General features: G+C 40.8%; 1 protein-coding gene across 1 annotated transcript in view; it reads right to left on the minus strand.

The window, feature by feature from the left end:
* Nucleotides 1-19,877, minus strand: part of COL22A1 (collagen, type XXII, alpha 1) — a gene marked incomplete at its 5' end in the record, with an annotated part of 153,143 nt that overhangs the window by 31,615 nt on the left and 101,651 nt on the right. The window contains 11 exons of the mRNA XM_010183650.1: nt 1,833-1,886; nt 2,809-2,844; nt 6,123-6,200; nt 8,318-8,362; nt 8,919-9,023; nt 9,554-9,607; nt 11,077-11,130; nt 13,119-13,172; nt 14,302-14,355; nt 14,862-14,915; nt 18,952-18,984. Coding sequence (XP_010181952.1) covers nt 1,833-1,886; nt 2,809-2,844; nt 6,123-6,200; nt 8,318-8,362; nt 8,919-9,023; nt 9,554-9,607; nt 11,077-11,130; nt 13,119-13,172; nt 14,302-14,355; nt 14,862-14,915; nt 18,952-18,984 — 621 coding nt within the window. The remainder of the gene's footprint in view (nt 1-1,832; nt 1,887-2,808; nt 2,845-6,122; nt 6,201-8,317; nt 8,363-8,918; nt 9,024-9,553; nt 9,608-11,076; nt 11,131-13,118; nt 13,173-14,301; nt 14,356-14,861; nt 14,916-18,951; nt 18,985-19,877) is intronic.

Consider the following 19,877-nt stretch of genomic DNA (forward strand, 5'->3'; position numbering starts at 1 on the left):
GTCTCAGGAAAAAACATGGAATATATTTGCAAAGGCGACAGCAAAAGACAAGACATTGAGGTGAGTCATTAAGGCTATTGCCACTGAATGGCTTGGGAATTATATGGTAAATTCATATCAGCAATTCAAATTGGAGATTTCCTAACTGATGACATACTGTTTAAACACAACAGAGTACAAAAATGGGCATGCATCAAAGAATACAGGAATAATGCGTTGATATAAAAGAGTGCAAAAGTAGAACAAAAAAAATCCTTTGTACTAGTCATAAATGAAAGTGGAGATCAAGAAACTGCACATGCATGATCTTATCAAAATAGATATCCCTGCTGTTATACCAAGAAATGTTAGAAATGTAGTTACATTTGCACTTCCTGAAACACAGGTAGAATTATTTAATAGGTGATCAACAAGAATACAGGGACCTCCTACGATATGTATGGTGTGCAATTAAAACAATTAGTGTAGTAGAGGATGTGTTTTATAAGTACCACAAGGAATGGTTCTGTTTGGGTAATTTTCTGCTGGGAAAAGGAGAGAAGTAAGGGCTCCATGAGCTGACCAGTCAACACTGATTTGAAAGAGACTCAGAAAAGCTGTCTCCAGCTCTCTCCTCATGCAACAGAGTTATAATAAAAACCTATCTATCCTATCTCCTGTTTAAAACCTCTAGGTTAAAAATCTCAGACATCTGAGATGAGGTGAGGAGCTACAGGGGCAGTCAGCAGGACACAGTCAATCCCAAACCTATGGCTGCTCAGGGATGCAGTGATGGAGACAAAGGATCATTTCTGCTATAGTGGGCTGTGGAAGAATACATCTTGTGGCACAGTAGGTGGGAAGAAAACAAGAGCTTCTTCAAACACTGCAAGAAAGGGCACCCATCCCATAATATGGTTTCAGTTGGAAAAGACCTTTAAGATCACCAAGTCCAATCATCAAGTCCAACCAAGTCCATCCATCCCATAGGAAGTTACACTGTTCAGATCAGCTGATGTATATCAATGAAGTTACACCATGGTTGAAAACTGCTTGCTGTGGACTTAATGAAAAATGGTACCCATCTCAGACACGACACCATCATAAGACAGTGCTGAGGAGGAGAGTTACAGAAGGCCACTACCCTCTCCCTGCAGTGTTCCCTCAAGAGGCACAAATCCAAAGATGAAACCTTTCAAACTCTTCAGAACACCCTTGCTGGTTTTCCTCCAGGACTAGTTTCCACATCACAGAGCTGGCTGACCAGCAGAGAAAAAACCAAGCCATCTCCTCTTTCTGTTTCAACACTGTGACAAAGCCAGGCAAAAGAGGGGTCAGCTTTCCAGCTGGGAGTCTGCCACGTTTCTCTCTATTCTTCAGCAACATGACTCACCCACTGAGATGGCAGGAGAGAGGGCAACGTACCAAGAGGTTAAAATGTCATCTCTCATGCACAGCAGCAGCAGCAAAATGAACTCACAAAGAGCTTTTTAACAGCTGTGGCCCCATTTTCATAGAAATTTATTTCAGCAGCTTCTAAGAAGTTCCTAGACAGCCTAACAGTCATACTTGTCCAGTGTGAGATCATTGCGCACTGCATGCTGCCGTGTCCTTTCTCTAGTATCATTTTCAAATGGTTCACGGGTAAAGTCCATCATTTTCCTTGAGAGGTTACCTCTTAGTCTAATTTTCCTTTTCCCCTGACATCCTAACACGTAGGAGCTCCACTTCTGCAAATCATCTTCCTTGGACCATCCTAGTAACACTGCAGTTGAGTATCAGCACATTTTTTAGGGAAAACATATTAGAGCATTGACAAATTTCTTGAGCACTTACACTTTTATTTTACTTACATCCTGGCCAGGAGGCCCCTGTGGTCCAGGGATACCAGGTACACCACGGGGACCCTGGTAGGAAGAGAAAAGACAAACCCACTAATGTGAACAGGCACTTCTTCGCTAAAGAGAAGACATTCTCAACCCAATAGTTATCGGGAAAAATATAACTAGCAGTTAAACACCTATGAGAAAGTTTAAGAAAAAAAATAATAAATCTCACATTGCACTATCACAATATCAGTCATTTCTGTTCCTCAAGGGACTTTATAAGCATCACTAATGTCAAGCCTCACATACCTTGATTGGAAAGGTAATAATGACTCTTTAAAGTAGGTGAGTTTATGAGCAAGGAGAAAATATGACTGAGCACAGGACTGTAGAGGGGAAAAGAGGGTCCAGCTCCTCAGTGCCACGATGGTACACTGGCTAGGACTGGCTGTCATGCTGGAAATTAATGCATTCTCAGTGTATACTGTGACCATGGTACACAGCTGTGTTTCACTTCAATGGTTTGCATCTTCCAACTGCATGTTGAGGAACTAAGCGTGTTTGGTGAATACCAAAATGCAGGGTTTTCTGTGTGATTTAAATAGGAAAAATGCTTAAAATTGGATTATTTTAAATCTTAGAGGACTTGGCTATAAGCCATAGCAGTGTTCCTTCAATAAATTGCATTTAATTACTTTTCTTGAATGAAGGGTTAAACAAGTGACCCGTTCTTTCTTTTGTAGAACTATTGACAGGTAAGGAAAAGTTGTCACCATGCCAAGAGTCTCCATCAACTCTTTCTCACAATTCAATATAGCAGACAAGTAGCAGATAATGAAGGAAGAAAATCCCCTTCGGAGTTTCAGCCACTCTGTGACGCTACCATCCTTGGGCAAAAAGAAACTAATTAAACATGCTTTCATGAAATCACTGGTAGAAAAACAATTAACGTGGTTGTCCCCTCCCCATAAAATCTGGGTGTAGTTAGAAAGACATACTGTACCAGTGACCCTTTGTCTCCTGGGGGTCCAACAGGGCCCTGCCAACAGAAAAGACAGAGCAATCAAAATACTTAAAATTAACAGCACCCCACCTTGGCTGATGAGGGTGGGTCCTGAAGCACCAAGATAACAAAAACTGGAGAAGAAAGGGTGAAGAAAAGGAGGAAGTCTGACAGGTTGCTCACACAGACATTGTTGGAGTGTGTAATACTCACAGCAGGATGTTTAGGGGAAGGATCAAAGGCAGAGTAAGGAAGAAACTGAGGTGGGACATGAAGGAAAAAGTGTTAAAAAAAAAAAAAAGTTGAGAAAAAGGGACCAGAGGGGTCAGCTTTTGTGTGTGTAACCAGGATTACTCCATCCCAGGTGGAGAATCCTTCACTTGCTCTTGCTGAATTTCATACGACTGGTGATTGCCCAGCTCTCTAGTCCATCCAGAGCTCTCTGTAAGGCCTCTGTGCCCTCAAAGGAGTCCACAGCTCCTCTCAGTTTAGTATCATCAGCAAAATTACTTAATGTACATTTGATTCCTGTGTCCAGATCTTTTATAAGAACATTGAAGAGCATTGCCCCTAAAATCAAGCCCTGGGGATACCCACTGGTGACTGGCCACCAGCCTGATATAACCTCATTTACTATATTCTCTTTAAATCCTGCTTGTAACACTATTCGATATGTGTGGGCTTGTGAATCTGAGCTCATGCGGTTGAATTTTAGTGAGCTTCAAGTCGGATGAGCTGGTGAGGAGAGGTCTGGGTGCCAGGAACTGGAGGACACTGAGGTGCAAAAGCCTGTAGAGTGGGTGTCCACAACCACCTGCTAGAAAGATCCACATTTCATGTATATAGTCCAACAGAGGCCTTCAAACCTTATCAGCCAGAAAGAAGCAGCAGGATCGAGACATCCTTGCCCATGTTTCTGAGAGTGTTTTGGTTTATATGGGTGTTGACAAAGGCATTATTCTCTGCACTGGTCTGTGTGGCCACAACACATGTGTGCATTGTGTGCCCGTTGGCAATGGATGATCAGCCTCACTACTGCCTGGACCTGGGGACACAGAACCACAGCACCTTTGCATCTGTTGGGCTGGGAAAGGACAACTCCTCTCGGTCCTGAAGACCACTGCATTCAGCTACCTCTAACACAAGAACATGCTTGGGATCCGTGTGCTCTTTAAATGAGGTCAAAGCAGGGAGTCCAGTGCGCTTGCATGTGCTATTTAGAATCATAGAATGGTTTCAGTTGGAAAAGACCTTTAAGATCATTGAATCCAACCATCAAACTAGCCCTAAGTCCACCACTAGACCATGTTCCTTGTTTGGGGATGCAACTTTAAAAGGTGCAACTGAGTAGAGTGAGGCACTACAGGATATCCACTTCTATAGGAATACCACAAAAGTGATGCAGTACCCATATCCAGCATGGATGAGTTGATCTGGCATTCCAAACACACCCAAAACAAGGCTTGACCTCACATCTCTGGGGCTGTGTTCGAAAATGTTGGCTCACACCATGACTCCTCCTCCTCTGATTTCTCTTTCGGGCACATTAATTCACTAATTCTCATACTAAAATTCACTAATCCTCATACAGTCCTCCATGCAAGATGCATTCATGCTCTGCTCAAGCAAAGGCTAAATAAGTAATTCTGAAGCCACAATAATATGAACAGCGCAAGGCAGAGCAAGAGCAAAACTCTTCTACTTATGCAGCTCACATGTCCATTAGGCAACTTCAGAATAAGTGGGTGAATTCACCCCATTTCTCCAAGCAGTCTCCTTTTCTGCTTATGGCTGAGTTGGGAAGAACACACTCTGCTAATACTCAGTTTATGGCTCAGTGTTATGTAAATACTAACTCAGTACTTTGTCAGACAAAGTAAAAAATGTCCTTATCTATATATAACTTTTATGCAGAGAGCAAAGCCCAAGAGAGGTTAAGGGCACAGGAGGAAACAGAGTGAGGACTCCAATTAAAATGAGTTGCTGGCTTTCGGCTCTGAAGCTGAAAGTATTATACACAAAATTTTGTCACATTGCTGAAAAGGGTATAGGCTGACACCTTTAATTCAGTGTGTAATATGCACTGAAGCAGCTCCACTGATTTTATTCTATTTTTTTTCTCTGAGACTCAGTCTTTGTGAAAGCCTGATGGGTCCACGGTTATACAGTATTTTTTCAAATTCCAGAGTCTTTGCACTGGAGCTGAGGTTATGCTGAATCTACAGTGGAGAACACCATCAAAATAGTTGTTAAAAATAAAGTATTTAATAAAGCAGATTAAATAAATGAAAACAAATCAATTGGGAATGTGGGTGGCTACTCATCCTGACAGTGGTCAAATGATGATGACACAGAAAAAAGTAATTTTCTGATGAGACAAGTGATGTCTACAATTGGAGACAAGTTCTTAGTCATTTGTGTTCATGGATGTGTGGATGCTAAGGCTCCAGTGAAGAATAATTTTGTCATCTGGTGTACATTAGGATGCAGATGTGAACTCATCTACCCCTATACTGAATCTGAAATTCAGTAATTAAAAACTAGCCACAGCCTAGTGACTTTCAAACAGGCTAACTACTTCATTTTAATTTTAGTATTAATGACTGAATGTTAAGAAATGCAGGAACATCACTGTTACTTAGATAAATCATAACAAATGACACCAAGCAAACCTTCAGTCATCGGTAACCCTGTGAAGACCATGAAGGCCAGGACATAGTCACAGTGTGAAACATGACTAACCCAGTCCGCTTTACCTTGCATTGTATTCAGCATGGTAAAAGCAAATATGAAGTGGAGATACACCTCAGAAAGCTAGATTTGTCAATCAGTATTACACAGCAAAATGACTTATCATTTTGAGGTAATTTCCTCTAGTAATTGGGAAACATACCTAGATAACCACACCATCAAAGCATTGACCATGATTGGTACAGCATCATGGTGTGTACAAGGGATTGCAAAAGAATGCAAGGTCTCAGATGTTCTCTAGCAATCACAGCTAAGAATAAAGTTTGCTTCCTCCTAAACTTATTTCACTCCCAAATCCAGTGCACATCTGAAGGACTCTGAGCAGGGCTACTCCCAAATCCCCCTCATCTCAAGAGGGCTGTACATGACAAGTAGTGGAATGGTTGAGCCCCAGTAATATGGAAACCCAAACTTTACAGAGCAGACTCCAAGATACACCTCATGGACAACTGATAAGCAGGAGGTTGGGGCAGAGCTGGATGAGGTGCAGCTAAACCTTTGTGCAAAATTACAGGGACAATGGCTTCACCTTGTCACAGGTCGCAGCAGCATCTGCTACTTACGGGGGGTCCAGCCAGCCCAATTCCTGGCACACCTCTGTCTCCTGGCTGTCCAGGGAGGCCAGGAGCTCCCCTCTCACCCTGAAACAAAGGAATTTAAAGGCATTGTAGAAAATGTGCTGAAATGCAATCAGGTTTTACAACACGAGGTAACACTGATACATCCTGACCTGATCCCGCTTGTGCAGGAACATTTTCAGGTCACGGAAGCATGGGGACATGGCAGAGTTATGGTCACACCATGCCATGAAAACTGTCCCCTTCCTTCTCACGAGTCCCAGACCACCTCTGTGAGCACTCACAAAACATCAGTGTGTGCCACATCACATAACTGAGCAGGAACACAGGCTCTAAAAGTATTTTAATTTATTTTAGTGTACAGCATTCAGTGTTTGCAGGGGCCTGCATGGTATTAGGCACTCTCCTTGGCTCAGGGAAACACTAAGCACTATAATGCGCTTTTTTTTCTCTATGTGTCTATGGTAGATGGCTAACATGCAAACATAGCTAAATACAGATTATTTATCCAAGGAAGACAGAATTAGGGATGTTTGGTTACATCTTAATATTCTCCTTTCCTTTACCAACGTAGACTTACTCACAGAAGTGTAGGATTATTTAAAAAAAAATTCAGCAGTTCTACAACTGTCTCTAGGGGACTATACTACAAAAGGAGAGACTTCTCTTGTAGAAAACAGGATTTTCAACAGTAAAACCTGCAGAGCACAGACAAATACTTAACATTGTTTAATGGGCATTGTAGGCAGAGAGTTAAGAAAGAATTCGGCTGCAATACTTAAATTTAATGTCTGTTCTCTTGCTATAGGGAAATATCAAATAAGAGATTTATGGATTGTATTGCAGCTGTGAGATTCAGTCTCACATTGGCAGTAGACTTGCAACAATGAATCTTATTTCTGATATTTATTATTACCCTATTTCCAGCTACATAGAAGCAGGATAGAAAAATTGTTACCTATGGATTCTGCTCACCCAAAATTCAGTCTGCATTATTGCCTTTTTCCCTTTCTTTCTTTTTTCTTAAACTAATCTTACGTTACAAAGAAACAATAATGCAAGGACAGTGAGAGAAAATGTGTTCTGATTAGTTCAAACACTCTGGCAGATCTCTTATCTGTTCTTTTATTCAAGAACATAATTTCAATACAAAAAGTTTAATAGTATTTTCCTATGCACAATTAAGGTCCTTACCGTCTTGTGTTGTAAAAGAATAGAATATTTCATGAGATTTCTTTCAGTGGTTTTTTTTTTTTACTTTTCTATTATTTCCCAGTCTATTATGGTGTGTGTGTTCTGAGCTGTCAAAGATATATACAAGAGACTACAACGCATTTATACAGAATCTGGCAAAACCTAAAGAAAACACTTCCTAGCAGTTTGGTTTGGTTTTCAAAAATATGGGACCTATATGGATCTAGTGTCATACTGCTGTATTCCTACTTACATCATTTACAGAATCTGTTTCAACATTCTAGTTTTTTCCAATCCAGATCAGGACACAGTCATTTCAAAGAGGAGAATTTCTGACATATCTGGTCGAAGATTCAAGCACAATTCAGATGGTCCCAGAAGCAAATGTTTTTGCTGTTCTATTCCTTTTTCTATCGATTGTGTACTTATGAGGGAATAAATGCTATTTTCAGCTGAAATTAGTGTCATTTACATAACCGGTTAGCTAGTCTTAGCCTTAACTACAAAACAGGAGGGCAAACCAGGACTATCTGGTCCCATTGGAAAATAATTCATATCCTTCTTGAGAGAGGTGAAGGAAATGAGTGCTATGGAGGACTGCTCTTTGAGGGGCTGACAGGCAATCTCAAGACTAGGTTATCCTTTAGCTATGCAAAGTCTCTCTTGCTGTATGGATTAAAGGTCCCCAGTCACAGTTTCTCTAAAAAGCGTGCCTCTAGTCCTTAGTTTGTGTTGAATCCACATAATGCTGGAAGAAATTTTTAAAAAAGGAACGTGAACATAATGAATCCATATCTTAGTATTTACATCTACAGATATTTTGGAATAATAAAGAAAGGAACTTCCTGAAAGGCTAGAAGTGCATTTTTGAGTGAAAGCTTCACAAACTCTGTTTTTCCAGTGAAAAACAGACCACATTTTCACCATAACTTTTTCTCCAGTTCCAGCAATGGAGAGAAGCAGTCCACAATAAAGCCCATGCTCACCTTATGTCCAAAGGGTCCCGGCAAGCCTGGTGGGCCTCTTTGTCCCTACAGTGACAGACCCAAAACAACAAAACAGTTACCATGCAGCCAAACAGGAGCCTGGACTTTGAGACAGTCAAGGCTGCAAGCATCCCCACCCCCACCCTCCTTAGAATCATAGAGCAGTTTGGGTTGGAAGGGACCCTTAAAGGTCATCTTCTACTGATTGCATGTAAGCAAATTAAATAATCTGCTAATTTGGCTAGAATTAAATGCTTTTAGGGAACTTCTTAATATCAAACTAAGCCTTTTCATACTGGTCATAAGGACAATGGTTACTCCTTGTGGAGGTCTCCATTTTCAATGGCCACCATGGCACACTGAAGGCTGCTTAATGTTCAGAAGTACAGCTTCAGTTCTCTTTGCCTTTTTGGGTACAGCACTGTGATCTGCAGCATTTAGCACAACCAGGCCTTTCATGGCTTCAGTAGGCAGCCTGTGAGCACTTGTGACAATGAAGCCTAACTGTACCCAAAATCCAACATTCTCCTGCAGAAGTCATGCTCATCTACCTCACACTGAACTACTCAAGCGCAGGGTACTCAGTACCAGCCATACTTACCTGTTCTCCATCTTTACCCTTACCAGGCAAACCCGGCTCTCCAGCAGGTCCTGGCTCACCAGCTGGCCCAGGCAAACCCACTTTTCCTTCTTTTCCAGGATCACCCTGTAAAAGACAATCCAGAAAACCCCTTAGCAGCACACTAAAGACCATTTTGGTCTCAGGTCTTTCACTAGGATTGAAAGATATGTGTTTTTTCTAGCCTTCACATTTGAATTTCTCTTGGTATCCTAGGAAAACCTCTTTAAAGGAGGATCTCTTTTTCCTTCAGTAATCTCAAGGCATTTGTAATTTTCCTTAAGGAAAGTAAAATGAGACTTCAAAATGTTTTGGGAACCAGCTATATGAGAGAGTCCTTGGTCCATACATGACCCTGAGGTAGATACCATTAATCTGTAAAACGATTTGACTGAAAGGACTGCTCCAGGACTCCAGCATGCTGGGCACTATGCAACATAAGAAAAGCCTCACTGCATGTGTAATGGAAGAGGTCAGACAAGACGATCTAATGAGCTCATGTGTGCTCATAGGTCCACAACCTTACAGAATCTTTTCCCCTTTCAGTCTTCTTCTGTCCTTGATTACTTTAAATGCCCAAGAAGAATATAAATAAATTAATGAAACAACAAACTCACCCTTTCCCCCTTTTCTCCCTGCTTTCCTGGTAGTCCAGGGCCTCCAGGCACACCCTAGAGAGAAAAGAACTTTGAAGCTTAAAACTTTCTTTTCAGGCAGTATTTGATCCAAAAACTTGTAGGGTCAGTACAAACTATCTCAAGGATAGTATCAGTTTTACATTTCCCAGTACAGACAACCTGTAATCCAGAGAACACCACAGAGAGCTGTGTACCAAGTGCTTAAAGGAGTTTTTATTTTATTTTCAATATAAAAAAAAGCTGAACAGCAAAAGCAGAAATTGAGCTAATCCCAGATTTGTTCATTCTATTTCTACCAATAACTATTTTTTTTCACTCTGTGAAATCCTCAGCAGTTCCTAATCCATTACCAACAAACCCCCAATCACCACCTCTGTATCAAAGAAGCCAAAAGTCTCACAGTATTAATTTTCTATGGCTACTGCTCTCCAAAGCTATACATTGGAAACATAGCTATGTTCATTTTACCCACTATTTCAGTTTTCAATCCTTCTCATGTCTTGGCAGATTTTAAAGGATTGCCCTGTCAAAATATAGATGATTTAGAGCTCCAAATTAAATACTTCAACTTCCTCACTCACCAAAACACATTATAGAGTGGTACTCCATTTTAAGATGTGAAATGATGTCTTGGCACCAGTAAGATTGGATTGACTTCCTCACAGGATGGATGTAATAATTATTTTACTTTTTGCACCAGTAAAAATTATTCCTAACTATATTAGCTTTTATAGGTAATATGAAATTGGAAAAGATCTTAATTTTCAATATCATCTTTCAGTTTGAAATTAAATTGCTACATCAATACAATTAAATCAAATGTATCTTAACAATTAGTAGCAAGGCAATTTAAGATTTCTTGGATAAACTCTGCCTTAAAGAGCCCTCTGTCCTAAACCACTGTGTCTGAATACATTATCACATGGGGTCTAAGTGCTGTTTTTCACTTGTAAACCCAGATAAAATCTAGGCACTAGAAAGAAAATTATACTGATGGGACAGGGAGTAAAGTTAGTCCAAAGGTTTTTTTGGAAAAATGAAAAGCTCTGTCATGCACAACTTAATACTGGTGATGAACATCTAGCGAGGTAAGGAGGACACTGTATTGATTTTAAAGCTCTGATTGTAGGATTTTTATATCAAGAAGTGATGTTTTCAAAAGGAAAGGACGAGTAAAAATGAGGCGAAGGAAACAAAACCAGAGAAAAAATAAACACTGCAATTTTTCACTTGAAGAGCTGGCAGCAAAAATTTCTTGTGACAATTTGGTGAGAAATGAAGCAGCTCCATGCCTCCCTCTTGCTACAAATGAATACAAGAATATGTTTCACTGATACACCATTCCCAGGTGCCTTCAGATCTTTCAGTTCAACCATTAAAATTGTGTGATGAAACACAGCCTTTTGAACCTGATAGGAAACACCATGGAAGGGTAAACTAAATTCATTAAATAGAGAAATCAGGGCACAGATGAGAAAACAAATACACTAGTGCATACATACCACATTTCCTGGCAAGCCTCTTGGACCTGGGGGCCCTGCTGGTCCAGTCACACCCTGTTTTAAGAAAATTAAATGTGTGTGCATATATCATTCACAACTTCTACCACCACGGGAACAAGATGTTCCAAGTGAGACTGGAGTTCACGTCAGACAAAGTGTTGTACAAGCACAAAGCAAAAAAAATAGCACCTTCGTGAAACAATTTATAGTGTAAAGAAGCATGAAACAATACAAAATGGATGAAGACTTTCTGTGAGAGCTTAAAATTACAATCTATCAAAATAAATCCTAAATCTAGCGGAGATACAGAACAAAAAGTCTGGGTCTGGAACATCAAAAGAACAGAGGAAAGTATGTTGATTTATCATGAAAATAAAAATCTAGGTCAACAAAACATGCTTTGTTGACAATTCTACCTTCCTCTGCTCTGGGGAACAAAACTTGCAAACATTAATTTGCACTAAACAGATGAACAGCTCAAACCATTCATACTGTTGCAGTTCAGAATTGCAGGTCTTTTCTGTCTGCAAGTAAAGGTTTTTTAGGGTGGGAAAGCCTATGTGTTCTGCCAATAATGTGTGGGGGACGTGACAGGACGTATATCTGGGGATTTATGTCCCCATATAGATGTATATTCAGGGTTACCAGGTTATGTTTAGACATTTTCCTCCATACCTGACCACACTGAACTGAAGTTGCTACCTCTGTAGTTGCATATCACCCTGCCGGGGTTCACTTGTCATCACAGCTTTGCAAGGAAAGGGATTTCTATTAGCACACCTAATCCATTTAGGGCTAAACCAGACAGGCTATCTAAAACATTTGCATCAGCAGGCTGAAATAATATCTGACTTGGAGTAGAGCACTGAGAACCCCTTCTACTGGAAGGGCTGAGCAGTAACATCTTGCAGAAGGACAACTCAAACAGCTGGGAGATGAGGAAAAATCACAGCACAGCTCTTCACAAAGTGAATGTCTGTTGCCTTTGGCTCACTAAGAGAGAATTAAAGGTTTCCTCATTTCTGTGTTATTTGCAGTCACTGGTCTACAAGCCAATAGAAACATTTGGTGCAGTGGCAGTCTGTGAAAGGATGGCAAAAAAAAAGAAAGATGTCTGCATACACCTGCATTTCCATATCATTAACATCCTCCAAGCCACCAGGTTATAGAAAGAAATAAAACCCACAGATAGGTTAGGTGGAAGTGTAGTGTTTTTTGCCTTTTTACCTCCCCAAAAAGAATAAGGAGTCCTTCAACCAAGAGTGAAAGAGAGCGGGGTTCAGGCAGTTCAGAGTTCAGGGACAAAACATTGCTAGAGATTATGCAGAAGCACAAGCTCAGAAAGGAAAACGATGAAGAAGAAATCTCAGTGCTCTAGGATGCTTAATTTGGTTTTTCTATTCCCTCCTTCTCCCAGACACAAATTTCCTCTCAAGAGTTATTTCAAATAGTTCTTCAGTCTTGCTTCTCTGCTAGTAAAGAAAGTATGTGGCCTTTTATTCAGCCGCAAAGGGCTTATATGCTCTCACAATAATAAAATGAGACTCGAATCCTTTGCTGTTCTTTAGCACAAAGTCAGATAATAGCAGCACTCCCTACAACACACGCCTCAAAAAGTGGCATGTGATGATTCCTCTGGTTTCCAGCCTGTATTAAAGAAAGCCAAATCAACTAAGAAGCCTAAAACCAACCATGATCAAAACCTAATTCATGCTGCTGATGAGAATTGGACTCACAGCCCCAGCTGGCTGCCTGGCCTTGGCTGATAGCACAGCGCAGTAACAAGCTCTGCTGGCACCTCACCCCAAGAAGAGGACATTTTGTTCAACTGGGAGAGACTTGGCCAACAAAAGATGTGCAGTTTTAGAGCTGGGCTGACTGGGGCATTGATATGTTTGGCACAACTGTGCCTGTTTGCCCACAAGCAATGACTTCTCCAGCTGCAGGTTAAGATGTCTCAAGCAGCCTGGATCTGTGAATCTGCAAGGTATTGACATAGGAGTCCCTTCATGGAAAAATGCTGCAAGGAAGCAGTTACTCACAGTCTCTCCAGGGGCTCCGGCTTCACCTTGGGCTCCTTTCTGCCCCTTTGCACCCTGTGTGGAAAGAAAAGAGACATCAACTGATTAGAGATGGGACTGCCAGACAAAAAGACTTCAAGATGCCTGAACATGCAACTAGGTGATGGTTTTCATTAATCAATTCACAAAGGAGTTTAACAGCTGAGGAAATGACTCCCAGTTCTCTGTGCAGTAAGAAAATGAAATATAAAAATAAAACCCTGAGACATAAGAAGAATTACTAATGACTGATCAGCTCAGAGGCTGTTTCTCAGCACAGGATGCTGAAACTTACAGACATGAATCTGGGTGAAACCCCTTCCTATCCTCAGGCCTATCAGCTACTTCATTTCCAGCTCCACCCTGATGGTCTCTCTGCACAGAGCAAGGTTTGCCTGCAGATCTCGAATACAAACTACAGTCATTTAGAAATGTTCAATATAGATATTAGTGCTTAGGGCTTGTCCCAGTCCTACATACCATATAGCCCTTTCTTAAGGATTTTGGCAGGACAGAATCTACCCACTGAACAGTCCTCCATTTAGCAGATGTTAGCTGAAAGTTGAATGGTATTACTGGGGTTTTTTTTCATAATGCTAAGACTGCTGTTAACCCATTTAAGATGTTGATGCCCAAGTAATAGCTGACTATGTGTGCACAGCACACACGATGGCAGAGTGAACACCCTCCCATGTTGACATGAAAACATTTCTTGGTGATAACTGGAAATACTATGCATAAGCCAAGAAATTTTCAGAAGTTAATTGAGACTATATAACCATTTCACGTGAGCCATAGTGCATTCAGGATCAAATGGGCTGGGGTTGAATCTGCATGTGCTGCAATGTTTTGCCAGTGTTCTGCAGTAACTTATCTGTGAGGCCTGTGGTTCAGTGGCATCAATACAAGATGCCCTGAATTTGGAAAGAGTCTCTCAGACAATACTGATGATGTTACAGAGATGCCAGATTCCTGCATTGATTCTCCTCATGTTGTTCTGATGTCCAGCAGAAATACCTCTGCAGAAGCCCCTGAACTTACAACAATGAGGAAGGAGAAATAGGCTGTTGGTGTATAGCGGAAGAACTATTTACAGTGATATAGACCTTGAAAGCAACACTCTCTGGTCGTGTCAAAGATTTTATTCAAGGCTGAGCCCTCTTACCTGTAGTCCTACAGGTCCTGGGGCACCCTGTTCACCTGGGACCCCAGGTAATCCCTGAAAAAACAGAGGGAGATGTGAAGGAGCTGAAGGAAACTTCTCATTTCTTCTCCTGAGCAAAAGGAGCTGTTTCTCCTTCCTTCCATTGACAGAAGAAAGGGTGTTTTTCACAGGGGCTGTGACTGCACAAGACTGTCTTTCCTGTGGGCTTTTTCCAGAACAAGAGCAGGGCAGAATACAAATGCAGTAAGCACAATTTAGCAGGGCCACATGACTTCAAAAGCCCTTAATAAATCCTGCACATCCTTACTGTCAGCCAATTTCTGTTTAGCAAACCCCATAGTTCTCAGCCACTAAGGCCCAGAGCTATAAGTGTTTAGTTTCATGTAGTCATCTACAGCTTCTTGTACAGCCAGTACAAAACCAAGCACCACTGTGGCCATTTCTGATGAGAGAAGCATCCCATCTATGGAAGAAACATGTCCCTCCCCTCTCCCTCCAAAAGAGGCAGATTTCCTTGCTAAAGTTCGAAATCAACTGAAGAAACACTTGGCTGTGCTTACAGGTTCTCCGTGCGTTCCTTGATCTCCTTTTTCACCTTTTGGTCCAGGTTCACCCTGACATAAAATAAGACAAAGAGAGAAATAAAAACTATTTCCATGGCTGTATATCACACAAGACCTCTTTTGTAAAAAGATACAGGATTGCTCCCTCAAAAGACTGAGGCCAATGAATGAACACTGTGGTACCACACACTAAGATTTGTAGATCTTTGTCTAGATTTCTTGGACTGTTATGATAATAATTGCAAAAATGTTCAATTTTAAAAGAGAACAGTTTTCCTTCATAGAGAATAGTAGTTAAGAATTTACAGTTCCAAAATTCGATCAATTCAGTCCTAATGTATTAAAAGGCCAGATGATATGACCAGGACCAAAAGCACCAGCACCACTTTGTAGGATCACAGACCTAATATCATCCTACAGTTAGGGAAATTATCCCACATATGGAGAGTAAGAGAGGGGTGTTCAGGCTCTCATCTTGACCATTTCCAGAGATGTGTGCTACGCAGTTTTTTCTGATCTCTAGTTCTGTTAACATCTCCATATATTCATGCAACTTCCCCTCTCTCCTGCAATGTCAGTACATTATTTCATGCACCACTATCATTGACTAATAGAATTAATTTATTCCTGTTCTTTCTCCACACAGAAAATTGAAGATGCTTTCAGACAGAAGTTCATCAGCTTTGCTCTAGTTCTAGAAAAATAATAAGTCTGTATTTCTGTTTTCCTATAAATTGAAAAGGAACAGCACACAATGATGGAAGTAGCTGAAATAAAGCTGGTGTTACATGAATACTCACATTTGTGTGTTTATATGAACATATGTATTCAGGCAACAGCAATCATTACTTATTCATTATTTATCATACAAGGTGTTTCAATTATGCAATCAAGGCAGAGTAAGAACATCAGTGATTTAAGCTACACATACACATGCAAGGAATAGCGATCAGTCAAAATACAGAGCCCAAGACAAATCAGTTTGCATTTTATTCACGTCAGCAATTTGCCAATCATTTCTGCAACACCTGGGAATTCAAAGTCCATTTGCAACTGATTCTCTAACAGACAAAATAAATGTAACTGCATAAACATTACTTACGTCTGTATTTATTATGCATTCTGAAAAAATATTATCATCTGTGATAAGTAATAGGAGCAATTTTATTCTACACGTAGTACCCCATTAGATCAACTTTTGATCAGGCAGTCCCTTGTGCCATCTAGTGGCCTCCGGAAAGATAACGGGACCACCTAAAGTAGTTCAAGCAAAAGGTCCTATGTAACAAACCTGCATGGTTGTGCCTGGAAGTCGCTTTGTGTAATGACATTTCAAGCTCTGAAGCTCTTCTCAGAGAGCAAAGCAGCAAAGCACAGACCTCTGGCAATAAATCTCTAGACAGGGATGGTGTCATTAAGTGGGAATAAGGGCATATACTGCCAGTGAAAACAAGACTGCAAAGGGAAGAGGTAACTTGACAGGTAAAGGGAGGAAACTTTTTAAATATTCTCCTTTCTCTCACTTTCTTCTTGATACTTGATTTGCATGATAATGAAAAATGGACAAAATGTCCTTGCACAGCCACAAACATGGGTAAGAGACAGCATTTCTTAATCCAACCTGCCAGCAAATCTGCTCGCAAGTCCTTCCAAATTTGCCAAACCCATGACAATCTGCTGACACCATTAACACTGTCTGCTAGCACTGCATTTCATGGAGACCTCTGCTTGTGGCAGCTGGACTTCATCCATGGCCACCCACTTCCTACACCTCAACGACCAGAAATGACGTGGTGACAGCCAACAGCTGCCACCAACCTGAGCCAGATCACTGCTCTCAGTTTCCTTGACCTGCTCTCCCCAGTGTCTTCCTGCAGTCTCAGTTAACCTGTTAGTCGTTTCTCTGCTACTTAAAGGAGAGTAAACACAGTAGGAGCTCAGCTGTGCCCAACGGCAGTGGGAGGTAGAAGGACAAATGAGGAGCCATCTCCTGCCTTCCTGATTTTGCCTCTTTCCAGCTGCCCTGGTTAAACTGGGCAAGCAGCTAAAACCCACACACTCACTCCCTTCCTTCTCCAGTGGGGTGGGAAAGAGATTTGGAAAAGTAAAAGTAGAACTCATGTGTTGAGATAAAGACTATTCAATAATTAAAATAAACCAAACAGAAAATGATACTTATAATAATAATGAATTGTAATAAGAATAGGAACTATGATAATAAAGCAGTCAAAGTTATACTCAGCTCACAAACAGCAGTTGCTGGCTATGAAACAATAAAAATGCAATAGGGGAGAGGTAAAACTTATGTACCAAGTGAGCTACATAAGATGGCCACCATCAAAAGAAGGGAAGGAAGGGGTGGTCTCCTGCAAATTCCCCAATTTATAGTGAGTGTGACATTTATGAGATAGATTGAATTTTATTGGTCAGCTTAGATCCCACCTGGGTCATCTATCAAGAAAATCTTGGGCTTTTACTTCCTCTCCATCCTCTCGTGCAGGGGAAAAAAAAAAGACAGAAGAAAATAACTATAACCATAGGTGTTACAAACTGAAAAACTGACCTTGGATTAGTGCAAACATCACAAGCAAGAACAACAACAAAAAAATCACCAGCTACTATGAGGAAAATAACTTTATCCCAGTGGAAGCTACAATATTAACTTGTTTTCACTACATCAAACACAGTGATTCTCTCAGAAATACAGCTCTGTTGAAAATGGATTTCGGTCCCAGCAAAACCAGGACAGCAGCCATCACACATGACCTCCACTGTGGTTCTCACACACCTCATCTCCAAGAAATATTTAATGATTTTAACTCACTGGCCTAAATAAACATGAAAAAGCTCCCTGTACCCTATGGAAGAAACCAAATTTGCCTTCTACTGCCCTGCTGCATCAGTGAGTTTCTGCAGAGCTTCCAGCACAGGCTGTGCCCAAAACACACAACAAAGCTGCAGTGGTGGGTAAATGGCAGCTCAGATTCACTTGGTCAGAGATCTTCCATTTCTAACAATTACCAAGCTGTAATTTAAACTAAATTGATTTTATCTAATAATTAGTAAACAAAGTAATGGCGTTGCCGCCTTGTACCCAGGCTATGTTTCTTGTCTCTGCCTGTAATAAGTTGCTTTCTGTCACTGTACAACACACAGTCAATGGAAAGCAATGGCAAGTACCCTGTTTAGGAGAGTGTGTGACAACTTTCAGCACTCTGCTGGTCCTGCAGCGTCTATAACATAACACATGACACTCTCCTAAGGCTTATCACTACCTTCTGACACCTTAATTTGCAAAGCTGTAAACCACAGGTAACTATCCTTACCTCCCCTTCTCCCAGAGCTTGCAACGCTTTGTGCAGGCTTGTGCTTGAGCATCGTCACATCCACCTTGCACATGGAGAAATCCCAGTCACCCTACCTGCTGACACACTTCAAGCCTTTTATTCTTTACTGTCTTACAACTCATTCACAAGTATGACGTGCTCAAAGCAACAGAGATAACTCCTTCTGGGGCTGTAGCACTACAAAGACGACATACAATGTCATCTTTCTGCGTATTTCCTTGGTATTTATATTAGCAAACTATGAGCCAAGGGGAAAAGCGAACCAAAGAAATCTTGTCTCTATTTCCAGTAATAGCTCATATTCTTTTTTGGTTCCTCATCCTCTGAAGAACCAGGCATATGCACTTTCTCTCCCACTGGCACTCTTACAGCGTGCCTCCTCTCTTACAGCCTCCTGATCCTTAACAACTTTATTCACATACCAATGGTGGGATCCCATATAATGCCAGATATTTCCCACTATGTGTTGCAAGTGGGAAATAAAACTTCATTTTAAACTTTGTTTAAGAATACAGCTATGTCCCAGCCACAGTTGTCTTGAATGCTGCTGTTCACAGGACTGCCATGGACTTCATGGCTGGTTACAACAGTGAAGTTGCCCAGAACCAGGCTCAAGCTGAGTTCTTTACTGAAAGCACTTAAATAACATGGAAAATACTCAGGTACTGTGTCTCAGACACAATGTACAAGATACAAGAGGTAATAACCCCGAGGTCATCTTTAGTAAAGATGTCACTTACAGGAATCCTGGGATGTGGGGTGAAGAAGGCTGTCTGGAAGAGAAACCCAAGTGTTAAAAGAAGCATTGCCTATTTTCCTTGAATTACAATAGCTTATCTATTCTCCATGTCATTACAGATTATACATTCCATATATCCATCAGTAAGTTTATAAATGAGCAATCCTTTGTCACACTTGGCTATTTAGAAAGAAGTTCACAAAAATCAGACATTCTTGGATTATTTGACATATGAACGTAAACTCAAAAACAACCTGTATGTCCCACTGCTATGAAAAAAGACAAATAATCTTTAACCTTGTTGGCATGTTTATTGTTAGCAATCTCCAGCTCACTTTTCCACTTGAAACCATCAACATTATTATTAAATTTCCTAACTCCATGGCTGAGCTTGGCGTGTTCTCCCTCTGCTTTGTACCATGTGCAAGACATATATACCTAAACATGGTTGTCTTGGGGATCACACAGACATCCTGAAGGACTAGCCACAAAAAAGTACCAAGTTCTGTAGAGAGATGAAATATTTTTTGTCAAGACTGATAAAATTAGGAACAAAAATTTAATCTTTGATGAAATGAGGAAGTGTTGAAATCATCGCCTACTTTTACAGCTGAAATAGAAATCATTTCTCCCTACAAACACAGGAAGCCTGAACAAATAGGTGTATCTTCTATATATCTAGCCATGCTGTGCTGTGTTTGTAAGCTGCCTTCTCTGCATTGACTAAGACAGACTGATCCTTGGTGTTGTGACTGGGTGATTCTTGTGTGATACATGTGGTGTCTTCCTACACGAGGCACCTTTTGGCATAGACAAAAGAGGACCAGCTAACGACAGGGCATAAATTATAATACCTCCTCCATTGCTGCATGGAAGTCTGTAGGAAATTGATTTTCACCAACAAACTTTGATTCAAATTCTTTCCCT

This window comes from Mesitornis unicolor, unplaced genomic scaffold (genome assembly GCF_000695765.1).
Source record: "Mesitornis unicolor isolate BGI_N332 unplaced genomic scaffold, ASM69576v1 scaffold9714, whole genome shotgun sequence".
Lineage (NCBI taxonomy): Eukaryota > Metazoa > Chordata > Aves > Mesitornithiformes > Mesitornithidae > Mesitornis > Mesitornis unicolor.